The sequence below is a fragment of the Photinus pyralis genome, unplaced genomic scaffold (assembly GCF_008802855.1).
Source record: "Photinus pyralis isolate 1611_PpyrPB1 unplaced genomic scaffold, Ppyr1.3 Ppyr1.4_LG1, whole genome shotgun sequence".
NCBI lineage: Eukaryota > Metazoa > Arthropoda > Insecta > Coleoptera > Lampyridae > Photinus > Photinus pyralis.
The window spans coordinates 23,672,505-23,692,992 of record NW_022170249.1 but is presented as its reverse complement, the minus strand read 5'-3'; the positions used below and the strand labels follow the sequence as shown (position 1 = coordinate 23,692,992).

The 20,488-nt window shown below is 35.4% G+C and overlaps 3 protein-coding genes across 5 annotated transcripts; 2 read left to right on the top strand and 1 right to left on the bottom strand.

Moving 5' to 3' along the window:
- Window positions 1-63: 63 nt before the first annotated feature.
- On the bottom strand, window positions 64-16,864 carry LOC116159271. Its single transcript, XM_031472226.1, has 9 exons — window positions 16,853-16,864; window positions 3,477-3,591; window positions 2,588-2,714; window positions 1,540-1,946; window positions 1,436-1,485; window positions 1,020-1,385; window positions 589-964; window positions 482-535; window positions 64-434 (listed from the first exon to the last, which is right to left on the bottom strand). Exons 2-9 carry the CDS (start codon window positions 3,580-3,582, stop codon window positions 247-249), a joined length of 1,674 nt encoding a protein of 557 aa, XP_031328086.1. The 5' UTR covers window positions 3,583-3,591; window positions 16,853-16,864; the 3' UTR covers window positions 64-246.
- On the top strand, window positions 3,750-15,995 carry LOC116159270 (E3 ubiquitin-protein ligase Nedd-4). 3 transcript variants are annotated; one of them, XM_031472225.1, is made up of 16 exons: window positions 3,750-3,987; window positions 4,433-4,512; window positions 4,817-4,898; window positions 4,952-4,990; window positions 5,037-5,197; window positions 5,342-5,495; window positions 5,544-5,677; window positions 10,159-10,291; window positions 10,473-10,799; window positions 10,919-11,228; window positions 11,284-11,408; window positions 12,353-12,582; window positions 12,628-12,749; window positions 12,796-13,036; window positions 13,085-13,483; window positions 15,321-15,613. In XM_031472225.1, exons 1-16 carry the CDS (start codon window positions 3,826-3,828, stop codon window positions 15,421-15,423), a joined length of 2,802 nt encoding a protein of 933 aa, XP_031328085.1. In that variant the 5' UTR covers window positions 3,750-3,825; the 3' UTR covers window positions 15,424-15,613. The 3 variants fall into 3 exon arrangements, with proteins under 3 accessions (XP_031328085.1, XP_031328084.1, XP_031328083.1); XM_031472224.1 differs by lacking the exons at window positions 3,750-3,987; window positions 4,433-4,512 and adding an exon at window positions 4,635-4,767 and having other exon boundaries at window positions 5,351-5,495; window positions 15,321-15,995; XM_031472223.1 differs by lacking the exons at window positions 3,750-3,987; window positions 4,433-4,512 and adding an exon at window positions 4,635-4,767 and having other exon boundaries at window positions 15,321-15,995.
- A 1,564-nt stretch (window positions 16,865-18,428) lies between the features above and the next one.
- On the top strand, window positions 18,429-20,450 carry LOC116162720 (nucleoporin GLE1). Its single transcript, XM_031476444.1, has 2 exons — window positions 18,429-19,243; window positions 19,291-20,450. The coding sequence occupies exons 1-2, from the start codon at window positions 18,496-18,498 to the stop codon at window positions 20,364-20,366; spliced, it is 1,824 nt and encodes a 607-aa protein (XP_031332304.1). The 5' UTR covers window positions 18,429-18,495; the 3' UTR covers window positions 20,367-20,450.
- The last annotated feature ends 38 nt before the right edge of the window (window positions 20,451-20,488 follow it).

Here is a 20,488-nt window from a genome sequence, read left to right as displayed (position 1 = left end):
GGCTACCACTGTACAGGGTTATCCAAATTTACATCATTGTAAGCCAATATCCTGCAATCCAGGATCCGTGTTCAACATGAAAACCGCAATCCACTATTTGAGTATTTATTAGAATAAAATAATTGAAACAATATCTTTAGGTAACTTGAAATGAACTTAAATTCAAAGAATAAATTAACTCAACTAAGACAATAGGGTAGATTTAACGAACTAATAAACCTGGTTAGATTTTCGAAATAACTGAGATTAATTAAACATCTTAAAAGGATTAGCTCCTGCATTTGTAAACAGGGAAATTGGTCCGGATTGAGAATTGGTACTTGGTTGATTAGGGTTAGCCATAAATGACGGTATGTTATTAAAATCTGCACTGACATTAAAAGAAGGCATTTCCATATCTACACTACCACTAGGGGACATCATCATGAATTGATCTAAAAAAAAACTTACGTTAGGTTTCCTTTGAGTTTCAAGTGCCTACCGTCATTAAATGGAGAGTTCATGCACGGAGTGGCTGTGGGTTCCATAGGCATCGCTAAACAATTAAATTTATTATTGGATTGATGTTTATGATCAACGTGACCTCACCAAACAAATTGCTGGTTTCCGGCATTAAGTTGTGAGTTGGCGGTATTAAGTTTCCCGTTGGTGGCATTAAATTACCCATTGGCGGCATTAAGTTTCCTGTTGGCGGCAGTAAGTTTCCCGTTGGTGGGGCTAAATTACCAATTGGCGGCATTAAGTTTCCTGTTGGCGGCAGTAAGTTTCCCGTTGGTGGGGCTAAATTACCAATTGGCGGTATTAAGTTGCCGTTTGTCGGCATTAAGTTACCAGTTGACGGCAATGACTTGCCGCTGTTTGTTTGAAAAGCAATTCTATTCCTTATATTGGCAGCGGGTGTTTTTGGTTTATTAAAGAAAGTGGAAGTTACGACCGGGGAAAAACTTGAGTTTTTCGATTCTACCTAAAAGGTGTTAATTATATTTGCAAACCGTGTAAGATGTAGTACAAGATACAACCATATTGGGTTTGGGTATGTTTTGTGGCTCTACAAAGCGATCTATCAGTTGAGAAGGTGGCGATTCCGGTCCCTTTTTTGGGGACGTGCCAACTGGCGGTAGAGTAGCTGTCTTAATTTTTTTAACGCTAATGATATTTATTTTTTCATCTGCGCCCACTAATGATCGTTTTACATTCTGTGCGTTTGAAGCGTCTGGTATTGTTGAAAAAGATGAGCTTAATGATTGCCTCCATCCTTTCATCGTTTGCGTCATACGTAAAGTCATTTCGCCCCAGTTTATCCGTGGGAGCTCTGCAAGGGTAGAGGTGTGATTCCAATCCTGATCGTATTTGTACTTTGGTATTGCACGAGAAGCGGCCAATTCCTAAAAATTAATAACCATTTTGAAATTTTTATTTAAATAAATGGGAGTACCTCCAATTCAGCTACTCTACTCATTATGTGACCCTTGGCCGGTTCGTTACCTGCAAAATGTAATTAATACAATAGGTACCTACCTATTCAAATCATATACTAACGTGAATCGGTTAGATTGATAATTGGTTTTGGAATGCTTCGATCTCTCTTATTCGTCCACTTATAATAATTCAAACTTTCCCGAGCGAAACTCACAATTTTTTGGTTGTGTAAGCGATTATTTAGTTTTTTGCGCAACATCTCCTTTTCCTTCTCTTCTTCGAGCTTCTTTACCTGTATTTTCAAACGGATTGATGATTCAAAACACACCATGTTCGTTTTCTGATATTCTGCATGTAGGGGCGTAATATTTGCATGCTGCTTCCTTGTGTCTTCATGTTGGCGCATAAATTCCTTGATCGACTTATCACATTTTGCTTTCCATTCATCCATTTCATTGTGTTTGTAATGAATAAGTTGCCTCATACTTGTGTTTAGTTTTGGTAATATTTCCACTGTTTGAATAATTCTAAAATAATTTAACGATGTAATCAAACGCGCAGTACAATAAAAGTTACACAAATCAATAGCAGACAAACAATTGTTGTATTTCCTTGTGTTTTTTAAGTCGGTAGAGGTCCGGTAGACTTACCCCGACCCACTATACACAGTTACAAAAATCCATTACTAAACCCGGATTCGAACCAAGAATCCTCTGTGTCTAGGTTTATCCAAAGCTCTTATTTTAGGACTTTCTTTTCGTGAACGGTTTCAATTACATTTTGGGGCGATGTCAATTAGACATTCCTACATTTTAAACATGAAACCCCCCTTTCCAGAAAATCCCATCTTGCAAAGCGACCTTTTTCGCAGTTCCTCAGCACCTGAGGCCCCTGAGGGACGTTGAGCCCTCAAGATAACACTCCCAAGAAGGGAGGGCGGTTAATAACTGATGTACAGCGCACTCACCCTCAGCAAGGCAAGTAGAACTAGTAACAGAGTTTACTTTTCCATTGTTTATTAGAGTTGGAACGTTAGAATTTTGTAATTTGATAGGAAGCGAAAGGAGAGCATAATTTTGCATGGAAATAAGGAAGCCTCCTGTTTCCAGTACGTAAAATACTGATGAAACTGACGTGAAAATGCTAGTTGTCAGTGTCTGGCACTTACCTGTCGTGATCTTCCTTGAGTTGCTGAAGAATCATCACCAAAGTCTCAATCTCCTTCTCCTTTTCTTCTTTACCTTTCTTCTGCTTTTCTATATCTTGCTGTAACTCTAAGGTTTGCTTTTGCCCATCTGCAAATTGCAAATGTATCCTATTTACCTGCTATTAAATTATGCAGTGTCTAAATCAAACTAAGCTCACCCTCATAGCGATGCGAAAATAAAATTTTAGTGTGTAACACTATGCTTAACAAGATACGAAGAATCGCATACTTTTTGACACTCGGTTCTCATACGGAAACATGACTTTTAATCCGGCACTGATCCTCTCTCTTTTCATTTTCGAGTTAGACGACGAACAGACGGACGGATAAAACCATCACATAAGGGGATTTTTTTCTTTCGAAAAATTCCCTTGAAAATGGATTGAATACTATATAAATAGTAGCTTTTCTGTCACTTCCGGTTTGACTGCAAGAGACTATACGTTTCAAAATTTCATTGACACATCGTGTATAATTTAACTTTTCTGGATTCTACAGATAATTTTACACCTGATACATTGTTTTCGATAATTTGTACGAGGTTGATCAATAAAATAATTATATACGACATGCGAATAACAAAATAAAAAAATTATTTACTCAACATATTACCAAATGATTGTAGTAATTTGAAAGATATACAGGGCGGTTTCAAAGCACCAAAATTAAATACTTTTCCCGCCAACTCAAAAATGTAAAAATGTTCAGGGTGTGCCATTTAAATTTCGAAATTTAGGATCATATCCGCTTAAGTCGGAAGTGACAGGAAATAATAGCAATTTAAAATTTTATGTTCGCATAGCGTTGGGTGAACCTAATTTGATTTACACAGGCTATGTACTATACACACAGTATATGAAGGCTTCATCCTGCACCTGAGTAGTGTCTAAATCATTAATATACGCAGTAATATTTCGCAGCGGATCGAAGTCGTCAGCTTGGTCGATATTTGCCATCCTCAAAATCTGTTTAAAAAAAATTACGTTAGTCGCGTTATTGTGTGAATTATTTTTGATTATGTATATCTATGTTTATCAGGGACATGTTTGCACATCGCTAATCTCTAGATAAGGGAGAAATTGTCACTTTAGTCGACCGCGAGACTTTTCGAAGACTATTTCCTCGCACGGAAATGGACGATAAAACGTTTGTGGTGTAATTTTCTTTTAATTATTGCAAATGAGGAAAGTGTGAACAGAATGTCCTCAGTTTTGCAGCGTATGTTTAGAGATGATATCGATCGAAATGGTAGACCACGTATTCAAAGGCAAAGAAGTAATACATGGACGTCGAGTCAAATCGAAACTGTCTTAAGTCGTTCGCACAATAATACGGGGGGGTCCTTAAATGCACTTAGTAGGGTGAGTTTCCATTTCCCGTTTGTTGATACGCCACTGCGATCGTATCCAGGAAAGGATTAAAATTTCAAAAAACTAAAATGTGATGGATCTCTTGTAGTTTTTTGCTTAATCTGTTGTTATTTTAACGCAATTAGAGTCGTATAGATTTGTAGTACAATATAATAATTATTAGAGAGGTTAAGTACAAGTACAGAATTTTGACGTTTATCAGCAATCAGCTGTCGTCATACACCCTGTCGTTTTAAGTGTCTTTAATTTTGATTTTTAAATGGCTCGTTTTGGCCTTTAGAGAAGGTTGTAGATACATATTTTATTTTTTTTGATGGCATCTGATCAAATATACGGATATCTGCCACCTGTAGAAGATGGATTCGTAAGTTTCAACCGCTACCCATCTTTTGGAATAATGTTTGTTATCATAATTCTAAATTTTTGCCTGTTTTAGGGCGAGGAACCTACAAGTAAATTGCGTTTGAGGGTGATTAACGGGCATCAACTTGCCAAAAAGGATATCTTCGGAGCAAGGTAATTTATTGGTCGTTATTATGACTACCTACAACTTGTGTAATTGCAGTGATCCTTATGTTAGAGTGGATTTAAGTACAATTAATGGTGACGAAACAGTTGATTCGGTTCTTACAAAAACCCATCTTTTGGAATAATGTTTGTTATCATAATTCTAAATTTTTGCCTGTTTTAGGGCGAGGAACCTACAAGTAAATTGCGTTTGAGGGTGATTAACGGGCATCAACTTGCCAAAAAGGATATCTTCGGAGCAAGGTAATTTATTGGTCGTTATTATGACTACCTACAACTTGTGTAATTGCAGTGATCCTTATGTTAGAGTGGATTTAAGTACAATTAATGGTGACGAAACAGTTGATTCGGTTCTTACAAAAACGAAGAAGAAGGTAAAGTAAAACTATACAATTGGGTATGTTTTTAATAGTAGGTACCTTTTCAGACGCTTAATCCGGTGTGGGATGAGGAGTTTATCTTTCGGGTAACATTTGCCATTAATCCCAATTTACTAGTAACATTTAATGCAGGTTAAACCGGCAGAACACAAATTAGTTCTTCAGGTATTTGACGAAAATAGGCTGACACGTGATGATTTCCTGGGCATGGTGGAGTTGACACTCATTAATCTCCCAAAAGAACAAGAAGGCAGAGTAATACCGCCAAAGAAATATATTTTAAGACCTCGCAGGTAAGTTAAAATTCTAATGCAAGTGTTTCTTTCTTATTTATGTCTTTATCTACTTTTTTTTTAATACTTCATCTACATCTACGCTTATGTTGCTGTTTTGCATGCTAACTTTACATTATGGTTGCACCTGTGGTGCTGACGCAGTGGTTACAGTGCTAGGTCGAGGGTGCGTGGCCACTTAGAAATCTATCATGCCTACATTCGGGACGGGGGTTCAGATGTTAGCTCCGCCGAAGATCCCACGGACGAACGCGACTGGGAGGTACTCTCTAATTACACGACGGAATCAGCAAGTCAAGTACGTTAATCTGAAACATAAATGTCTTTCATTCGTACATACTTTTAGTCATTTGCGAGTCCTGCCGATACTCAAAGTGTTCCATTACCACCGGGCTGGGAGGAAAGACAGGACGCGAATGGACGCACATATTATGTTAATCATCTAGCAAGGACGACGCAGTGGGAGAGGCCCACATTCAGGTAAAAATGTGTTTTCCAACAATTATTTTTATAAAGCCAAACAAATTATCTGGAATCTTGCTACATGGTAGTTTACTTTGGGAAATCTTACAAAAAGTGATCATGAAATAAATTTGTGTGTTTCTGAGCAAAACTGCTAGTGTGGAATTGTTTTGTTATGAGTCATTACGCGGTAGATCGAAGTGTGTGAAGAGGCATGTGAGACCAATGTTTGTAAACTCGCATGAATCCGTCGTCTCCAAGCTCTACTGACGCGCATCCAACAGCTCTTAACAAAATAACTTCAACTGAATTGTCCTGGGTCTACATGTACAGGGTGCTCCTAAATACGATGTAAATTCGGAAGGAGTTAATTCTTTGGCTTATTTTATGCATAAAAATTTATATGAACATAAGTCCTTCGTTGCAAATCTACAGGGTGTTACCTACAATTTCTCCATACACTTTACACTTAAACCTTTAATTCATAAACATGCAAACACAATACACATACAATACAATTTAAAATGTGAACAGTCCAAACCTTAGACCATATAGTACATGGACTGCTATTAGCCCTATGCTTTCAATACAAAATGGGTGGTCACGGATAGAGGGCACTGTTGTCGTGGGTATGTGAATCTCAGGGTAAACTAAAGTCGTGTAAACACCACTCGAATCGCGTAAAGAGTAGCTTTTATGGTAACCGCGTAGTACAGGAAGCTTTAAATACTCTTGAGTATCTTCTATACGTCCACAAATTAGAATAGGTTTGCTTTTTTTGCCATATCTGGGCAATTAATTAATTGACGTTTGTTAATTTATAGGTTGACAGCCACAAATCGTGTCTCATCGGACAACTTCTGACAGACTCGTTTACCCTAAAACACACATACCCAGGCGATGTCCTTGACCATATTTTAGTTAGAATTAGCAGTCCATGTACTATATGGTCTAAGGTCCCAACTAATAAAAACAAGCGATTATCCAAGTAAAGCCAAGGCCTACTGACCAATTTTAAAAATTTTACTTTCATTTAGCCAACTACAGAAAATAAATTTTAATTTTTTTTCTCGATAAAAACTTAAAAAATCCCTTCTGCTACTCTAGTGAATTTTAAACAGTGTTTTATTTAATTGTTGTAATTAATTTTTTTCGTCGTGAGGGTACATCTTACTTAATTATCTTTCGTCATAGTATAACATTTAGAAAATGCCCTCTGCGCCTTTATTTTGAACCTGACGCAAAAAGTGTAGAAGGCTTTTTATAGATCTCATCAAGATACATATTGTTTGTAATTAACATTTTTCACTCTGATGCTTACTTGTAGAGAAAAATGCAAATTTAGAAAAATAAAATAAATAGTTTAACTTTTCAATCCAAAACTTCTCAAAAACAAAAGAACTCACAAAAAAATGGTAATGAACTTTTTTGTACAGTTTTTAAAACCATTTTGTCAATGTATGCAAAAAAAAATTTTCAAGCCGTTATGGCTCTTTTAATTTGACATCCTCAACAACCATGAAGATGGTTACGGATTAAAACTAATATAGGACGTTTTCGATTGCCCATATCAACCTGTATGCACCCCAAATTTCGTCCAAATCGGTTCAGGGGTTTTTTAGTTATCGTGATCACAAAAAGCGAACCACATACACACACACCCACTGACACACAGACGTCAAGCTAAAAATTGGGAGTCTGTGTGCTTCAAAACGTCCAGAAAACGCAATTTTAGCATATCGAAAATTTATCACGATAACAATACTTTCCCTTATACAATACTTCGTATGTAGTCGGAAAGTAAAAGGGAAGGCTTAACCTGGCTATTTATTTCAGTCAGGAGAAAACGGTCCATATTTTATGAATAACACTTTTTTAGTAAATTAAAGAAAACAAAATTCTGCGCCGATAAAAAAAAAACAAACAAAATTGGTCCAATAGAAAAATTTTTACAAGCGATCAAGAAACGCCCATTTTTTCCAACTTTTCTAAATAACTGAGTTAACCTTTTTTTAATGTGTTGTGGCTCCTAAAGGAACGATAAAATCCACTACCCCCCCTCCCTAAAGATTGTAGAACATCAATCAGAGAGTTCAAAAAGTACCAACAATTTAAAATTGGACTAATTTTTGAAATTCGTTGGAAAAAATGGGCGCTTTTTGATCGCTTGTAAAAAATTTTGTATTGAATCGATTTTGTTTGATTTTTGATAGACGCAGAATTTTGTTTTCTTTAATTTACTAAAGCAGTGTTATTCATAAAATATGGACTGTTTTCGAGTTTTAAGCGAAAAACTGAAAATTTTGGCTGCCAAAAGTTGTGGCGGGAAAAAATTTGTGTGCACTCTTCAAATACATGTTGTTTGGACCCAAATGGACCATTTAAAACAATAAAATCTTTACACCGTCTTTTGCAGGTCAAAATTATCTGCATGCTGGACTATATTGCTTAATCTTAAACTCGGCTTACATTCGGCGATGCAAACTGCCATAAATCTCGCTGCACCGTTTGTAATCAGCATTTTGGGCATGACATATTGTTGATATCTCCGTAAATTGTTTTTATTAAAATTTAATTTACTATCCCGATACAACTAAGGGACTCGAGAACAATGAAATTATAAAATCAACCAACAAATATAAATCTAATTTATGTAAATAAAGGTACAAGCATTGAAATTATTCATACAGACGGAAAATTTCGCATTGTGCAGTACTATTATGGAACTGTAGACATAAAAATTTGATAAATTTGTAATTTTGGTATGGAATTTGTATCTTATAGTGTTGCCAAGGTTATCGTCAGTGGTTGCTGAGGAGCCATTTTGATTGAATGCTATATTAGCGCTCACTGGTTTAAAACCATGTTATTGTTCCGAAAGTAAGGATTGTTTATTCCAAAATAATCACCTGCCTCTTTGGAGGTCAAAACTAGTAATTAGGAGTTTCCACTTTCCACATGGAATATTCAAAAACTCACTATTAAATGGGGAATTTGTCAATATGATTCATTAATAGGGATAGGTATTTTCGAGCTTTCAAATAGAAACCTTGAATGGTTTGAGAATGTATGAAAAATTCGTAATTTTTAAAACTTTGAGTTTTGCAACTTAACCTTTTTGAAATTTAAAATGAACTTTTTCTTCTACCATTTGAGCAAGATTGTTGTCAAAATCTCAATCGCAATATTCCAATTATAATCATTCTTCCAAATTGATAGGTACAATCTGACATAGATATTTTGAATGTACCAGATGACCTAATAAGACTGTTCCTCGGCCATATCTCGGGAACCGTTCGTCGTATGACTTAGGGGTAAAAACAATTGGGTAAATCGGTCAGGAAGAATCGCTGAAAAATATTTTCCAGTTCTAAAAATGACCACCAGAGGGCATCACTGCCATCTTAAATTTTAAAATTGCATTTTCTTTAAATTTCGCATAATAAACTAAACATTCTTTTTTCACATTTTTAAAGAGAACCAGTTTATCTATCATTTTCCTAAAAACAAAAATTCAGTTATTTCAAAAACAAAGATGGTGTGGCGGTGTTGTTTTCGCAATAACCTACTTTAACCTCTTAACCGTTTGACCGATTTTAACAAATTTGGTATCGTTGAAAAGAGCTTTCCTTGGGCAATAAGAATCAACCAAATACAGTTAATTTAGTTGAATCAGTTTATCTATCATTTTCCTAAAAACAAAAATTCAGTTATTTCAAAATCAAAGATGGCGTGGGGCGTTCAATTGTTTTTGCAATAACCTGCTTTAACTTCTTAACGGTGTGACCGATTTTAACAAATTTGGTATCGTTAAAACGAGCATTGCTTGGGCAATAAGGATCCCCTGGCGGAGAAGGATTCAACTAAATTAACTGTATTTGGTTGATTCTTATTGCCCAAGGAAAGCTCTTTTCAACGATACCAAATTTGTTAAAATCGGTCAAACGGTTAAGAGGTTAAAGTAGGTTATTGCGAAAACAACACCGCCACACCATCTTTGTTTTTGAAATAACTGAGTTTTTGTTTTTACGAAAATGATAGATAAACTGGTTCTCTTAAAAAATGTGAAAAAATTAAAGAAAATGCAATTTTAAAATTTAAAATGGCAGTTACGCCCTCTGGTGATCATTTTTAGAACTTGAAATAATTTTCCAACGATTCTTCCTGACCGATTTACCCAATAATTTTTTTTACCCCTAAGTCATGCGACGAACGGCTCTCGAGATATGGCCGAGGAACAGTCTTATTGGGTCACCCGGTACTGTTGTCATTTCAAAATTTTTTCGTGATTTTTGGGGCATTCCGAAAATGATTTTTGGAAAATGCAAGGAAGCAATCCAATAACAGGCCAATGTTACATGACGAAACATTTGTATTTATTTCGGTCCAATAGATTTTTTATAAATTTCAAAACAAAACAAGTATTAATTTGTTGAATCTAAAAGCCTCCCAACAATACAGAAGGTTGAAGGGTAGTAAATTCAATCATGTAATTTCAGTAACACATCTAACAGTGTTGAAGTGCAAGAACAACGAGTTTTAGACCAAGCTGCCGACTTCGAACGTAGATTTCACATCAGTGCAGATGACGAAACAAATAGTAGACGTGACTCTTTAGCGAGTGCCGGGCCGGTATGTATAAATTTTGTGTTTCTTGTAACCTCTAACTTATACCTACTGGTGAAATTGGTACTTGTGAGACTTTTGGCATGAATCATTAATTTCATTGTGTGACTATAAAAATTTTGCTCACACACTAACTCTAAGTTAACATCATAAGCATTGCATGTCGATGTATTTGCATGCTGGGCAGGGTGAAAGTGTAAGATCTGACGGATTTGAATTGGATCAACAAGGCGATAGTGACGGACATCAGCAATTAGAATCCACTCAAAACAATTTAAATGTGATTTCTAATCGCCAAAGTTTACTCTCTGATGCCAATTCTGAACGATACGACTCTGACTACAATGCATCGATTGAGAGCAATGCTAGTAGTCACAGAGCTTCGATCGGGTCTCACGATTCCGAAGATGAATGTGAAGAATGCCAGCATCGGTTGCAGGGGGTGCTGGGTTCACCTGTAGGTGGGCCAAACAATTCCAATCCCGAATTACTTATCGTTTTAAGAAGAAATGAGGTTGGTATTTTTGTGAACGTGTGCGCTTATTGGGTAGTTTTTCTTTTGTTTTCTTGTGTTTCATTCATTACGCTATGTGTGCGCTTCATTGTAGTGCATAGTTTTAATATGTATTTTAGAACGAAGACTTGACAGATAACAGCTCAACAACTGATTCTCGTAGAAATTCTGTAACATCCACCAATAGCGTTAGCCAAAGCAATGCGCAGGAAGGTCTACCGTCAGGTTGGTCGATGCAGTTGGCGCCCAACGGGCGATGGTTTTTTATTGATCACAACGAACGGACAACTTCTTGGATAGATCCGAGAACCGGGCGACCTAGCGCCCCCGCGGTTCCTAGTAGAAAGCTCGATGACGATTTGGGAGCTTTGCCCGAAGGATGGGAAGAACGGGTACATTCCGACGGACGTATATTCTTCATCGATCACAGTGCGTACAGTCTCACTTTTTGTAGTTGGAATAAACGCAGCGCATGTTTAACTAGACACACGGACTACACAATGGGAGGATCCTCGACTATCGAATCCCCAGATTGCTGGACCCGCGGTGCCGTATTCGAGAGACTACAAGAGGAAATATGAATTTATGAAAACGCAACTCAAAAAACCGGTAGGTAGAAATAGAAAGAAGCTTCTCTTCACATTGATTTTTGTGAATAAAATTTACTCAACTTTAGCGGTTTTTGACACGAAGTACAATCGAAATAAGATGAATCGTTCCCTCATGGAAACCACAAAGTTTCAACAAAATTTATTTCTCTACAATAGAAAATAATGAGGCGTATACAGTGCGTTGGAGATAATAGGGTCACCTCAATATCTCTTTTATTTGGCAAAATTTGAAAAATTGGTCAAATCTAATTTCCGAAAATCGATGAAACTTTTGTTTTTTAAAATAATGCAGTGCACAAACAAGTACGATACAACTGCATATTGAACGATCCTCGAGATCGTTTTTGGGCTGTAACTTTTAGGTTTGTTGGTCTACGTAGCTGAAAAACAATAGCGACCTTGCTTATATCCTTAAGAACATGTCTACTAATTTACAAAGTGATCGGACGTTGCTAAACATAGTGATCGTGCACATGAACAGAGCAAGGCTAGATAAAGTGGAACAGATGATTGTGCATTCTAATGACATCTGTCATTCTTTTAAAAAATGGGACACAGAGCACGAAATAGAATGAAGTTCAGGATCGAAAACCATATTGTTCCCTTGGAAACGATGGGAGAAGCTATAAGCTTACTATTATTGAGATCTAAATTAACTTCAGAATTTTTGAAAAGTTTTATAATAATTTATATGGCTTCTGCATAAATAAAGTTTTGTATTATTCACAACGATAAAGAAGAACTAACCATCTGGTAAAACATCCCTTTATAAGCTTTGTGCAATAAATAATTATTCGGGTAGCAAACTTGCTCATGTATCTTTTTCTGACGCACTTGAAAATCATATGTACTTACCACTTGTTTGTTAGGGAATTTTCTTAACTTGTTTTTGAATGTTCTTCCAACTCTTGAAAAGTAAGACTCTGCTTTCTTATGTTTTAGACAAACGTGCCCAACAAATTCGAAATAAAAATAAGAAGAAAATCAATATTGGAGGACTCCTACCGCGCAATAACGACAGTGCCTAGAGTAGATTTGTTAAAGACGAAGTTATGGATAGAGTTTGAGAGCGAGGTCGGTTTGGACTACGGCGGACTGGCGCGAGAATGGTTTTATCTACTTTCCAAGGAAATGTTTAATCCATACTACGGACTTTTCGAATATTCCGCGATGTAAGTTGTACTTGTTACAAACCGTAGTGTACTCGCTCGTTTTAGGGACAACTACACGTTACAAATCAATCCGTTTTCTGGCATGTGCAACGAAGAACACTTGAATTATTTTAAGTTTATTGGACGCATTGCAGGCATGGCAGTCTATCATGGAAAATTGCTTGATGGTAAATTGTGTTTAAAAACGCCGCAAAGTGATTGTTTCGGTTGTAGCTTTCTTCATTCGTCCGTTTTATAAAATGATGTTAGGTAAACCGATTGATTTAAAAGACATGGAAGCGGTTGATAGCGAATATTACAAATCACTACTGTGGATTAAGGAGAATGATCCGCAAGGCCTAGATTTGACTTTTGCTGTCGACGAAGATTCATTCGGTCATACGATGCAGTACGAATTAAAACCGGACGGTGTAAACATTCCAGTTGACAACCATAACAAAGACGAATATATTAAGTAATTTGAGTTGTTAATACGATAATTATGTAATCGGTTAATTTTTAGTTGTGTGATTAAGTGGAGGTTCGTTGAAAGGGTGCAAGATCAAATGAACGGTTTCCTAGAGGGCTTTAGTGATTTAGTGCCGTTGAACGTTATAAAAATTTTTGACGAAAATGAATTGGAACTGTTAATGTGCGGAATACAAAATGTAGACGTGAAAGATTGGAAACAGAACACCCTTTACAAGGGGGACTATCATGGCAATCATATCGTAATACAGTGGTTTTGGAGAGTTGTCCTTTCATTCTCAAACGAAATGCGATCGCGCTTATTGCAATTTGTTACGGGCACATCTCGTGTACCGATGAACGGTTTTAAAGAATTATATGGTAGTAACGGTCCCCAGCTGTTTACAATCGAGAAATGGGGTTCGCCTGATAACTATCCACGAGCACATACTTGGTACGTTTTCAGCGCAGATGTAAATATGCTACAGGTAGTTCATGACCTAGGGCCGTCTTACGGAGATTGAGAAATGTAAAACTTGTTGCTATTATAATTTTTTTTTAGTCTACACCCAGATGGCGCACACCTAAATAAGGGTGCGAAATATAATTCCAAAATTTAGATCTAAGTGTCTTTGAAGATGAAAATAACGACATGAAACAAAACTTAGATTTTTAAAAATTGAAAAAAAATTGTAGGCAACTAATCCCTGCCAGCACAATGAAAAAATCGTACGAAAAATACTTCTTCTTCTTCTCAAATCCCGGTCAACTTTGGGAACCACTGATTTAGTGGATCTTCCCCATTGTTGTAGATTTGTGTAGAACTCTGACATTTCTTCCTCTGCTGTTCCTTCGACTGGCCCATATATTTGTACGATGTTAATTGTTTCTTCTATTTTTATACTATTTTTTTAATAACATATAATTTTTTATTAATTATTTTTTAATAATAAATAATTTTTTACTAATTATTTTCTAATAATAAATAATTTTTTACTAATTATTTTCTAATAATAAATAATGTTTTACTAATTATTTTTTAATAATAAATAATTTTTATAATAGCTATTATGCTCGCGTTGATTGCCTTAAAATTCTTTTGTTCATTTCCTGTGTTACTTATTCCTACTCTCGAGTAGTATAGTATGTGTTTGATAAGTACATGCTTCTTTTACCATTTTTCTTAGTTTCACTCAACCCTAACATTTGTATTGTCTGCGCCGTCTATACTTGGGTATGACTCATCGATGTATATTGTAATAAATCACTTACTGTTCACTTTGTCTCTTACAGTCTGACCCATACTGCAGCTTGTTAGAAAAGGATGGCAATTCAACTTGAGTCTGCTGTGCAATTCTTATTGCCGGTTCAAAGTGTACATCATGCATTTGCATTCATTTTTCATCAATAAATGTTCTTTTCGCGGTTTTTTAAAATATTTTTTAAGCGTACTATCAACGTTTTCATTTAGTGCAATTTATAATAAAAAAAAGCATTTAGAATTCGTACCGCCAAGGGTACCGCAGCCTTAAATACAAAAACATTTAATGAACATACTTTAAAAAGATTCGGATTGCGCATGCGTAACTTTTTTTTTTAAAAAAAAAAGCTTGAATATGTTTGATTATTTTTGGGGGGTTTAATAAAATTAGTAACTTTCTTTGAAAAGTCGTGTGAAAAACTGTTCAAAAGTATTGTTAAGTACATGTATCCTGAGAGAGTAAAAAAACTGAGGGTGGTGTTTGTTAAATAATTGGAATTGCACTCCTGAATTCCTTGGAAATCACGCACGATGTCCTTGGTCATGTGCCTTCTCGCTCTCGTGGTGTAAATAAACCTACCTTACCGAACCCTAATAAAACATGATGTTTTCATATTGTACGAAACTCGGCCCGCATGCATAACAAGGTGTATTTACCAAAAGAATTCCTTATTTTCATCTCTCAAATACCAAATTTTGTTGTTGTTGGTTTCGTAACCCTGTTCAGGTGGTGTCAGTAAAAAAGTGCCCCCATTTTCAGGCATTTATATCAGTACATCCTTCAGTTTTACATTTGTCAAGATCGTCGCAATTTTTTAATGTCTACCTCTCATGATATTTTGAGTGGACTACTTTTTGTTAACTTTGATAAATTGCTCTTACATGTAGTATTGTTATAAGCGGGTTTGTAGCTGACTTCATACCACAGACTAACCAATTTACAACATGAAATGAGCTATTTGTAGTATATTTACATCATGTGCCTCTAACAAGTCGCAATTGCGAAATGTCGTTAATTATAAAATTTCAGTTTCAATCGGCTAGATTTACCCCCATACGACAGCTACCAGCGTTTACGCGAGAAGTTAATCCAAGCAATAGAAGGATCGCAAGGTTTCGCGGGTGTCGATTAAACGCGGGCGATTTTATTATTTTCAACTCTAAAAGTGTTGTTATTTATTCTGTCCATTTTACTTAGAAGTATTTTTGCCTTTTCGACATTCTTTAACCATTTAAGAAAATTTTTATCGCACTTTATAGAGTGACTAATAATATTGTACCTATCTAAGAAATATTTGTAAATATGTACGTGTTTTTTAGACTTGTTATGCTGTTCAAGAAGTTCACACTTGTATTTAAGAAAAAAAAGAAGATGCGCTTATGTAGTTAAGACAAACTATTGACTTTTTTCATAAGTTGTTGCTTAATTGAAAATGGTTAATGAAAAGTTCGCGTGTTACTTTTAAATCTTGCACGAATCTTTGACTCCTTATGTATGTATATATTTTTATTTGACGGTTAATTGGATGCAAACAAAAGCAGAGGTATAAAAATGGTTACGGTTTTTTTAGTATTTCGAGACAATGGACCAATATCCAAAATTTAGGTTAGATTCTTTTCGCAACAACTTTCTTGTTTAAAAATTAACCATTACGTGATATATGTTTTAGTTTTTAAAAGATACAAATCTATTTTAATAATTGGAGTAACTTGTATTACATATTAAACAATTTACGCAGTTGTCTGTGTGGAATACATATTAAAATTATATTTAAAACTACCTATTCTTATTCCTCATTGAAGAGTTTGTTTTCGCCATGGTTACAAAAATTGGAATTTCTGGATGATTCTTTTTACTTTTGTTTATTATTAACATTACAGAATCCTTATCCACAATAGTACCTATTTATTATTTATATAGTAAAGAAAGATGTGATGCCTTGCTGTGTAAGTCTTATGTAGCGTTGAATGATCGCACATCCGCTCCACATTAGGAGCTTGGTTGATGTCATCACACACAACTTCTACTGTTTTGCATCACATTTTACCACGATTACAATTGAAAAAACGTCTCTCCCACGAAGAGATTGACAAATGGAAATGCGCCCAAAAAGATTGTGCGACTGTGACTTCGTCAACAAATGAGAAGACGAATTTTCAGATTCACAGTGAATACTTATACATAATGATGTTTGAAAGGGTAATGTGGATGCATTTCCACACAGTTGCGCTACAGATCCCCGGTTTGAAATAGGGTTACCGGTGCAGTAATCTGACGGTATACATGCGAGTAATCTTAAATAAACTATTCCAATATGCGATTTATAAAAGGGATTTTAAACATTTGATTTAGCTTAGCAAGGTGGGAGAAAAGTTTGAAATTATAACAACAAAATGGCTTCCAGTTGCTATGATGTACGTTATACGTAAAATTGAACCTGTAGTAATCCACTATAGTTTAACGCTATTGATTTTCAATACGAGAACATAATTTATTCTCGTTTTCGTTTTATTACTACAACCGTTAATAAATAAATAAAGAAAAATTAATAAAAAACTTACCGTTGCTTTCGAAACGCCGAACCGGAAAAATAAAAGGAGTTATGGGAAATTCAACTAGGCGCAGTGTTGCCAGGTCCATAATTAATTTGACTACAAGGTGATTAAAAAGTTTGATCAAGACTGTTAATCTGTATAATCAAAAACAAAGAGCTTCTCGACCTTAAAGACTATGAAAGAAAGGGGACTGATAATATCCTTTCAAGGGCAATGCTGCGCGTCGAAGAAACATGTGGCGGAGCTAGTTTGTTTTTGCATTTTCGTGTTTATGCGATCATTAAGTCTCGAAGAGTGCGATTAAAAACATTATTAGACAATGGTACATTGTAGTGCACGGAAGGGATAGCCATAAAACACACGAAGGGATATCGTTTCACAGGTTATATACAGTTATATTATATTATAGGTTACTTTTGGGTGAAATAACAAACTAATTTGGGCTTCACTTTACGATCCTTATTGTCACTCCTCACTCTTTCTTTCTCAAAGTTTTGATTCAGACAGGGAGACAATATTGTGAAAAAGAGAGGAGATGTCTATGGTGATAATGAGCTTAATAATTAATAATAATAATAATATTTATTGACGGCCAAGCCAATTTATACATGCATTTTTAACAATTAACAAAAGTATTTTAATAAGTATAACAAGATATAAATATTAATAAATAATACAATAATAAATTACATAATAACAATGATATAAATAATACAATAATAAATTACACAATAGCAATGAAAAACCAACAATTAGTAAATATAATTTGTATAGCTTAGATTAGAATAATTTATGACTACCTATAATATATTTAGTTTATATTTATAATAGAAATTTAGATTTTAAAGTAGATAATTATCGCACCATTAAAACGGTGGAACACCTCATAGGGAAACGGTAATGTATTTTTTCGCGAACGTACGTTGAACGCTAACTTCATCCAATACATATATCAAAGGGCTCCTTGATTCTTCGCGAAAAAATATATTAACGCTGTTTCCCTGTATGGTGCGTTCTCATTGGGACACACGGTATATTATATTATAAGTGAGTGCTATGGACTGCGGGCTTAGTGTGTGGGATAGTTTTGCTTAGCTATCAAATAATTTCAAAATGGCTACTGTTAACGACGTTTTTCATCATTTTGTTGCTAGATTCCACCGATAGCTAACTCATCTGCAGACGATCCGGATGCATGTGACGATATTTCTCCATGCCGCTTCTTTAATTTCGTTATTTTTTTAATCTTCTTACACTCTCTATGATGCCATTTTTAAAAGCAAGTGACATTTGGTAGTTATATTATACTTAAATTAAAAGATACACCATTTTTAATTTCATTTTTAAAACCATCGCTTCGCAGTGGCACGGGATTATTGGCTAAAAAGCTTGTTTAGTCCTGTCTATCATCCAAGTTGCATTAGCGGCTCGTGGGTTCTGAAAAATGGTGGGCACAAGTAAAATCTTACCTACTATTTTTTGTATATAGGCAATTTGTTTGACAATTGTACAATAATTTGTTATGAGTGCGAACGTAGCTGAAAGTTGTTTTGGCAACGTTGCGCAAAACATCTACAAACAACTTTACAGCTGGTTTGTCTTTGACATAACCTTACATTACAATATATATAAAATTACGTTTACAAAAGATGGAAATAAATTTATTTAAAACATCGGCATTAACAAAGTCGCGGGTAATTAATTGTTATGTCACCAACACAACAATAGGACCTTCAATAAATATAACTGATAATCTTGAGGACTGCAGGACGTTTAAAGATGCCTGCACACAAACCATCATTCCTCTAATGGATCAAAAACCAAATTTGTCAACAGTACTCAAGTCAATACGACAAGAATACGAAAAAAATCGGCAGAGAGAAGTTCAAGAATCTGTTAAAGCTCGTATAAACTCCATGGCCGAATTTTCAAAGCGGAACCAGCTAGACACGTACAAGATTCTACAAGAAAAACAAAAAATTATTCTTAATGAGAGACATCAACAGGAATTACGTATCATACAAAAGCTGGAACAGCATGATAAGGATAGCGTTTCGTTACAACAACAACACCTGTTGCGATATTATGAGGAGATGAACGAACGTAAAAAGAAATTAGATAAGGAAGTAAAGGAGTATGAAAGGCATAAGAAGGTTAAAGCAATCATAGACAAAATCAAAACTGATCAAATCGAGTTTCGTCAAGTTTACCAAGAGATTAACGAAACTTTTCAACAGTGTAAATATCCTCACGAGCTGAAGATTGTGTTGGGCGACATTACTAAACAGTTAAATTTGTTACCTGATGCCATGGAAGAAATTATTAAACAGTGTAAAACTTACAAAGTTAGTGAACGCGAGAGTGTAACTTCCGGGCAGTTAGTGCAACGCTTAAAAGGTGGGTAAAGTTTCTTTTATCAGTGTAATTAAATTTGACCATTGCAGCTGTCTTAGAAGATTTAAAACGAAAAATTTCCGAAGTACAGCAGGCGAAAGAAACACGGAAGAAAGAGGAGCAAAAATCCAAAGTTATTGATACACAAAGTCGGACTGAAGTTTTACACACAAATATTAAACCAACCGAAATGGATAAAATTATAAGTAAAAATTCTTTGCACACCTATATGAATTTGCAAAAATTTTTAGTTACTTTTACAAGCTCGTATGACGGTCTTGTAAAAGATGAGCGATTAAAAAACTTCAAAAGAGATTGTAAAAATGCCGTTAATATACCTGTAAATGCAATCTCCGCCGTTACTTCTCAACATTTGCTCGATAAGTATTTGAAGTTATCACATTTGTTAGAAGGAAAAAGGGTGGAAGTTGGTGATACGTATATAACCGCAACGCAACATCCTCAAGGCATTGCGTATTGCACAAACCTACTTGCAAATAAATTCGTTTTGCAAGGGGATGTTATGATATCTAGCAAGCCCGATGCTGCTTTCGCTTACGGTGCAACCATAACAGCTCTGTGGTATGCTAACGAAAACTTTGGAAAATTACTTTTGGCACACTTCCATAAGCAGTGTCCATATTTGGTTCCGTTCTATCCTCCACAAACAGTCGGACAAGACGATAAAGATTATTACGTCACTTTAGGATATCAATACAAAAATAATGTGATTGAGAAACAAGACAAGTTTTTAAAACGTATGGCCGGTATAATGCGTTTGTACGCGGCTATTATAATTACTAGACCGAAAAAGGGACAGCGAAATTTACATGGAATATCGGAGGGTTGGAGGTGGTTGTCGGCGATATTAAATTTGGAACCGAAACCCGACATTACGGCAACTTTATTGCTCGAATTCTTCGAGACTGCAGGATCCACCATGGGAATCGCGTACGGCACTTCTTTTAGAAAGTTAATGAAGTTTGTGTGTAGTGTCTATTTCCCGTCGATCCAAAAGATCGACAAAGGTGGACCAGTTAGTCGGTTAGAGCTTCTTTTGCAAGATTATGTTAAACTAGGACGATTTGAGGAGCCTCAAGGTATTCTCCCCAATAATTTTTGGTAGTTTATTTAATTTTTTTACAGATATATATGTATATTTATTTACAATACCTAATGTCATTTAATTATAGATCGCCTTTAACTAAAAGTCTTTTACTTGTATCATTAGCGAGTTGTAATTCGATT

Excerpts from the sequence above, each read along its gene's own strand:
- LOC116159271 (XM_031472226.1), bottom strand. The coding sequence starts at position 3,582 with ATGGCAAATATCGACCAAGCTGACGACTTCGATCCGCTGCGAAATATT. Across the intron at positions 1,947-2,587 it reads CTCAAGGAAGATCACGACAG|AATTATTCAAACAGTGGAAA; the intron begins GTAAGTGCCAGA and ends AAATTATTTTAG. Across the intron at positions 435-481 it reads GAACTCTCCATTTAATGACG|ATCAATTCATGATGATGTCC; the intron begins GTAGGCACTTGA and ends GTTTTTTTTTAG.
- LOC116159270 (XM_031472225.1), top strand. The coding sequence starts at position 3,826 with ATGTCCTCAGTTTTGCAGCGTATGTTTAGAGATGATATCGATCGAAAT. Across the intron at positions 10,800-10,918 it reads TCGTTTTAAGAAGAAATGAG|AACGAAGACTTGACAGATAA; the intron begins GTTGGTATTTTT and ends TATGTATTTTAG. Across the intron at positions 13,484-15,320 it reads TATCCACGAGCACATACTTG|TTTCAATCGGCTAGATTTAC; the intron begins GTACGTTTTCAG and ends ATAAAATTTCAG.
- LOC116162720 (XM_031476444.1), top strand. The coding sequence starts at position 18,496 with ATGGAAATAAATTTATTTAAAACATCGGCATTAACAAAGTCGCGGGTA. Across the intron at positions 19,244-19,290 it reads GTTAGTGCAACGCTTAAAAG|CTGTCTTAGAAGATTTAAAA; the intron begins GTGGGTAAAGTT and ends TGACCATTGCAG.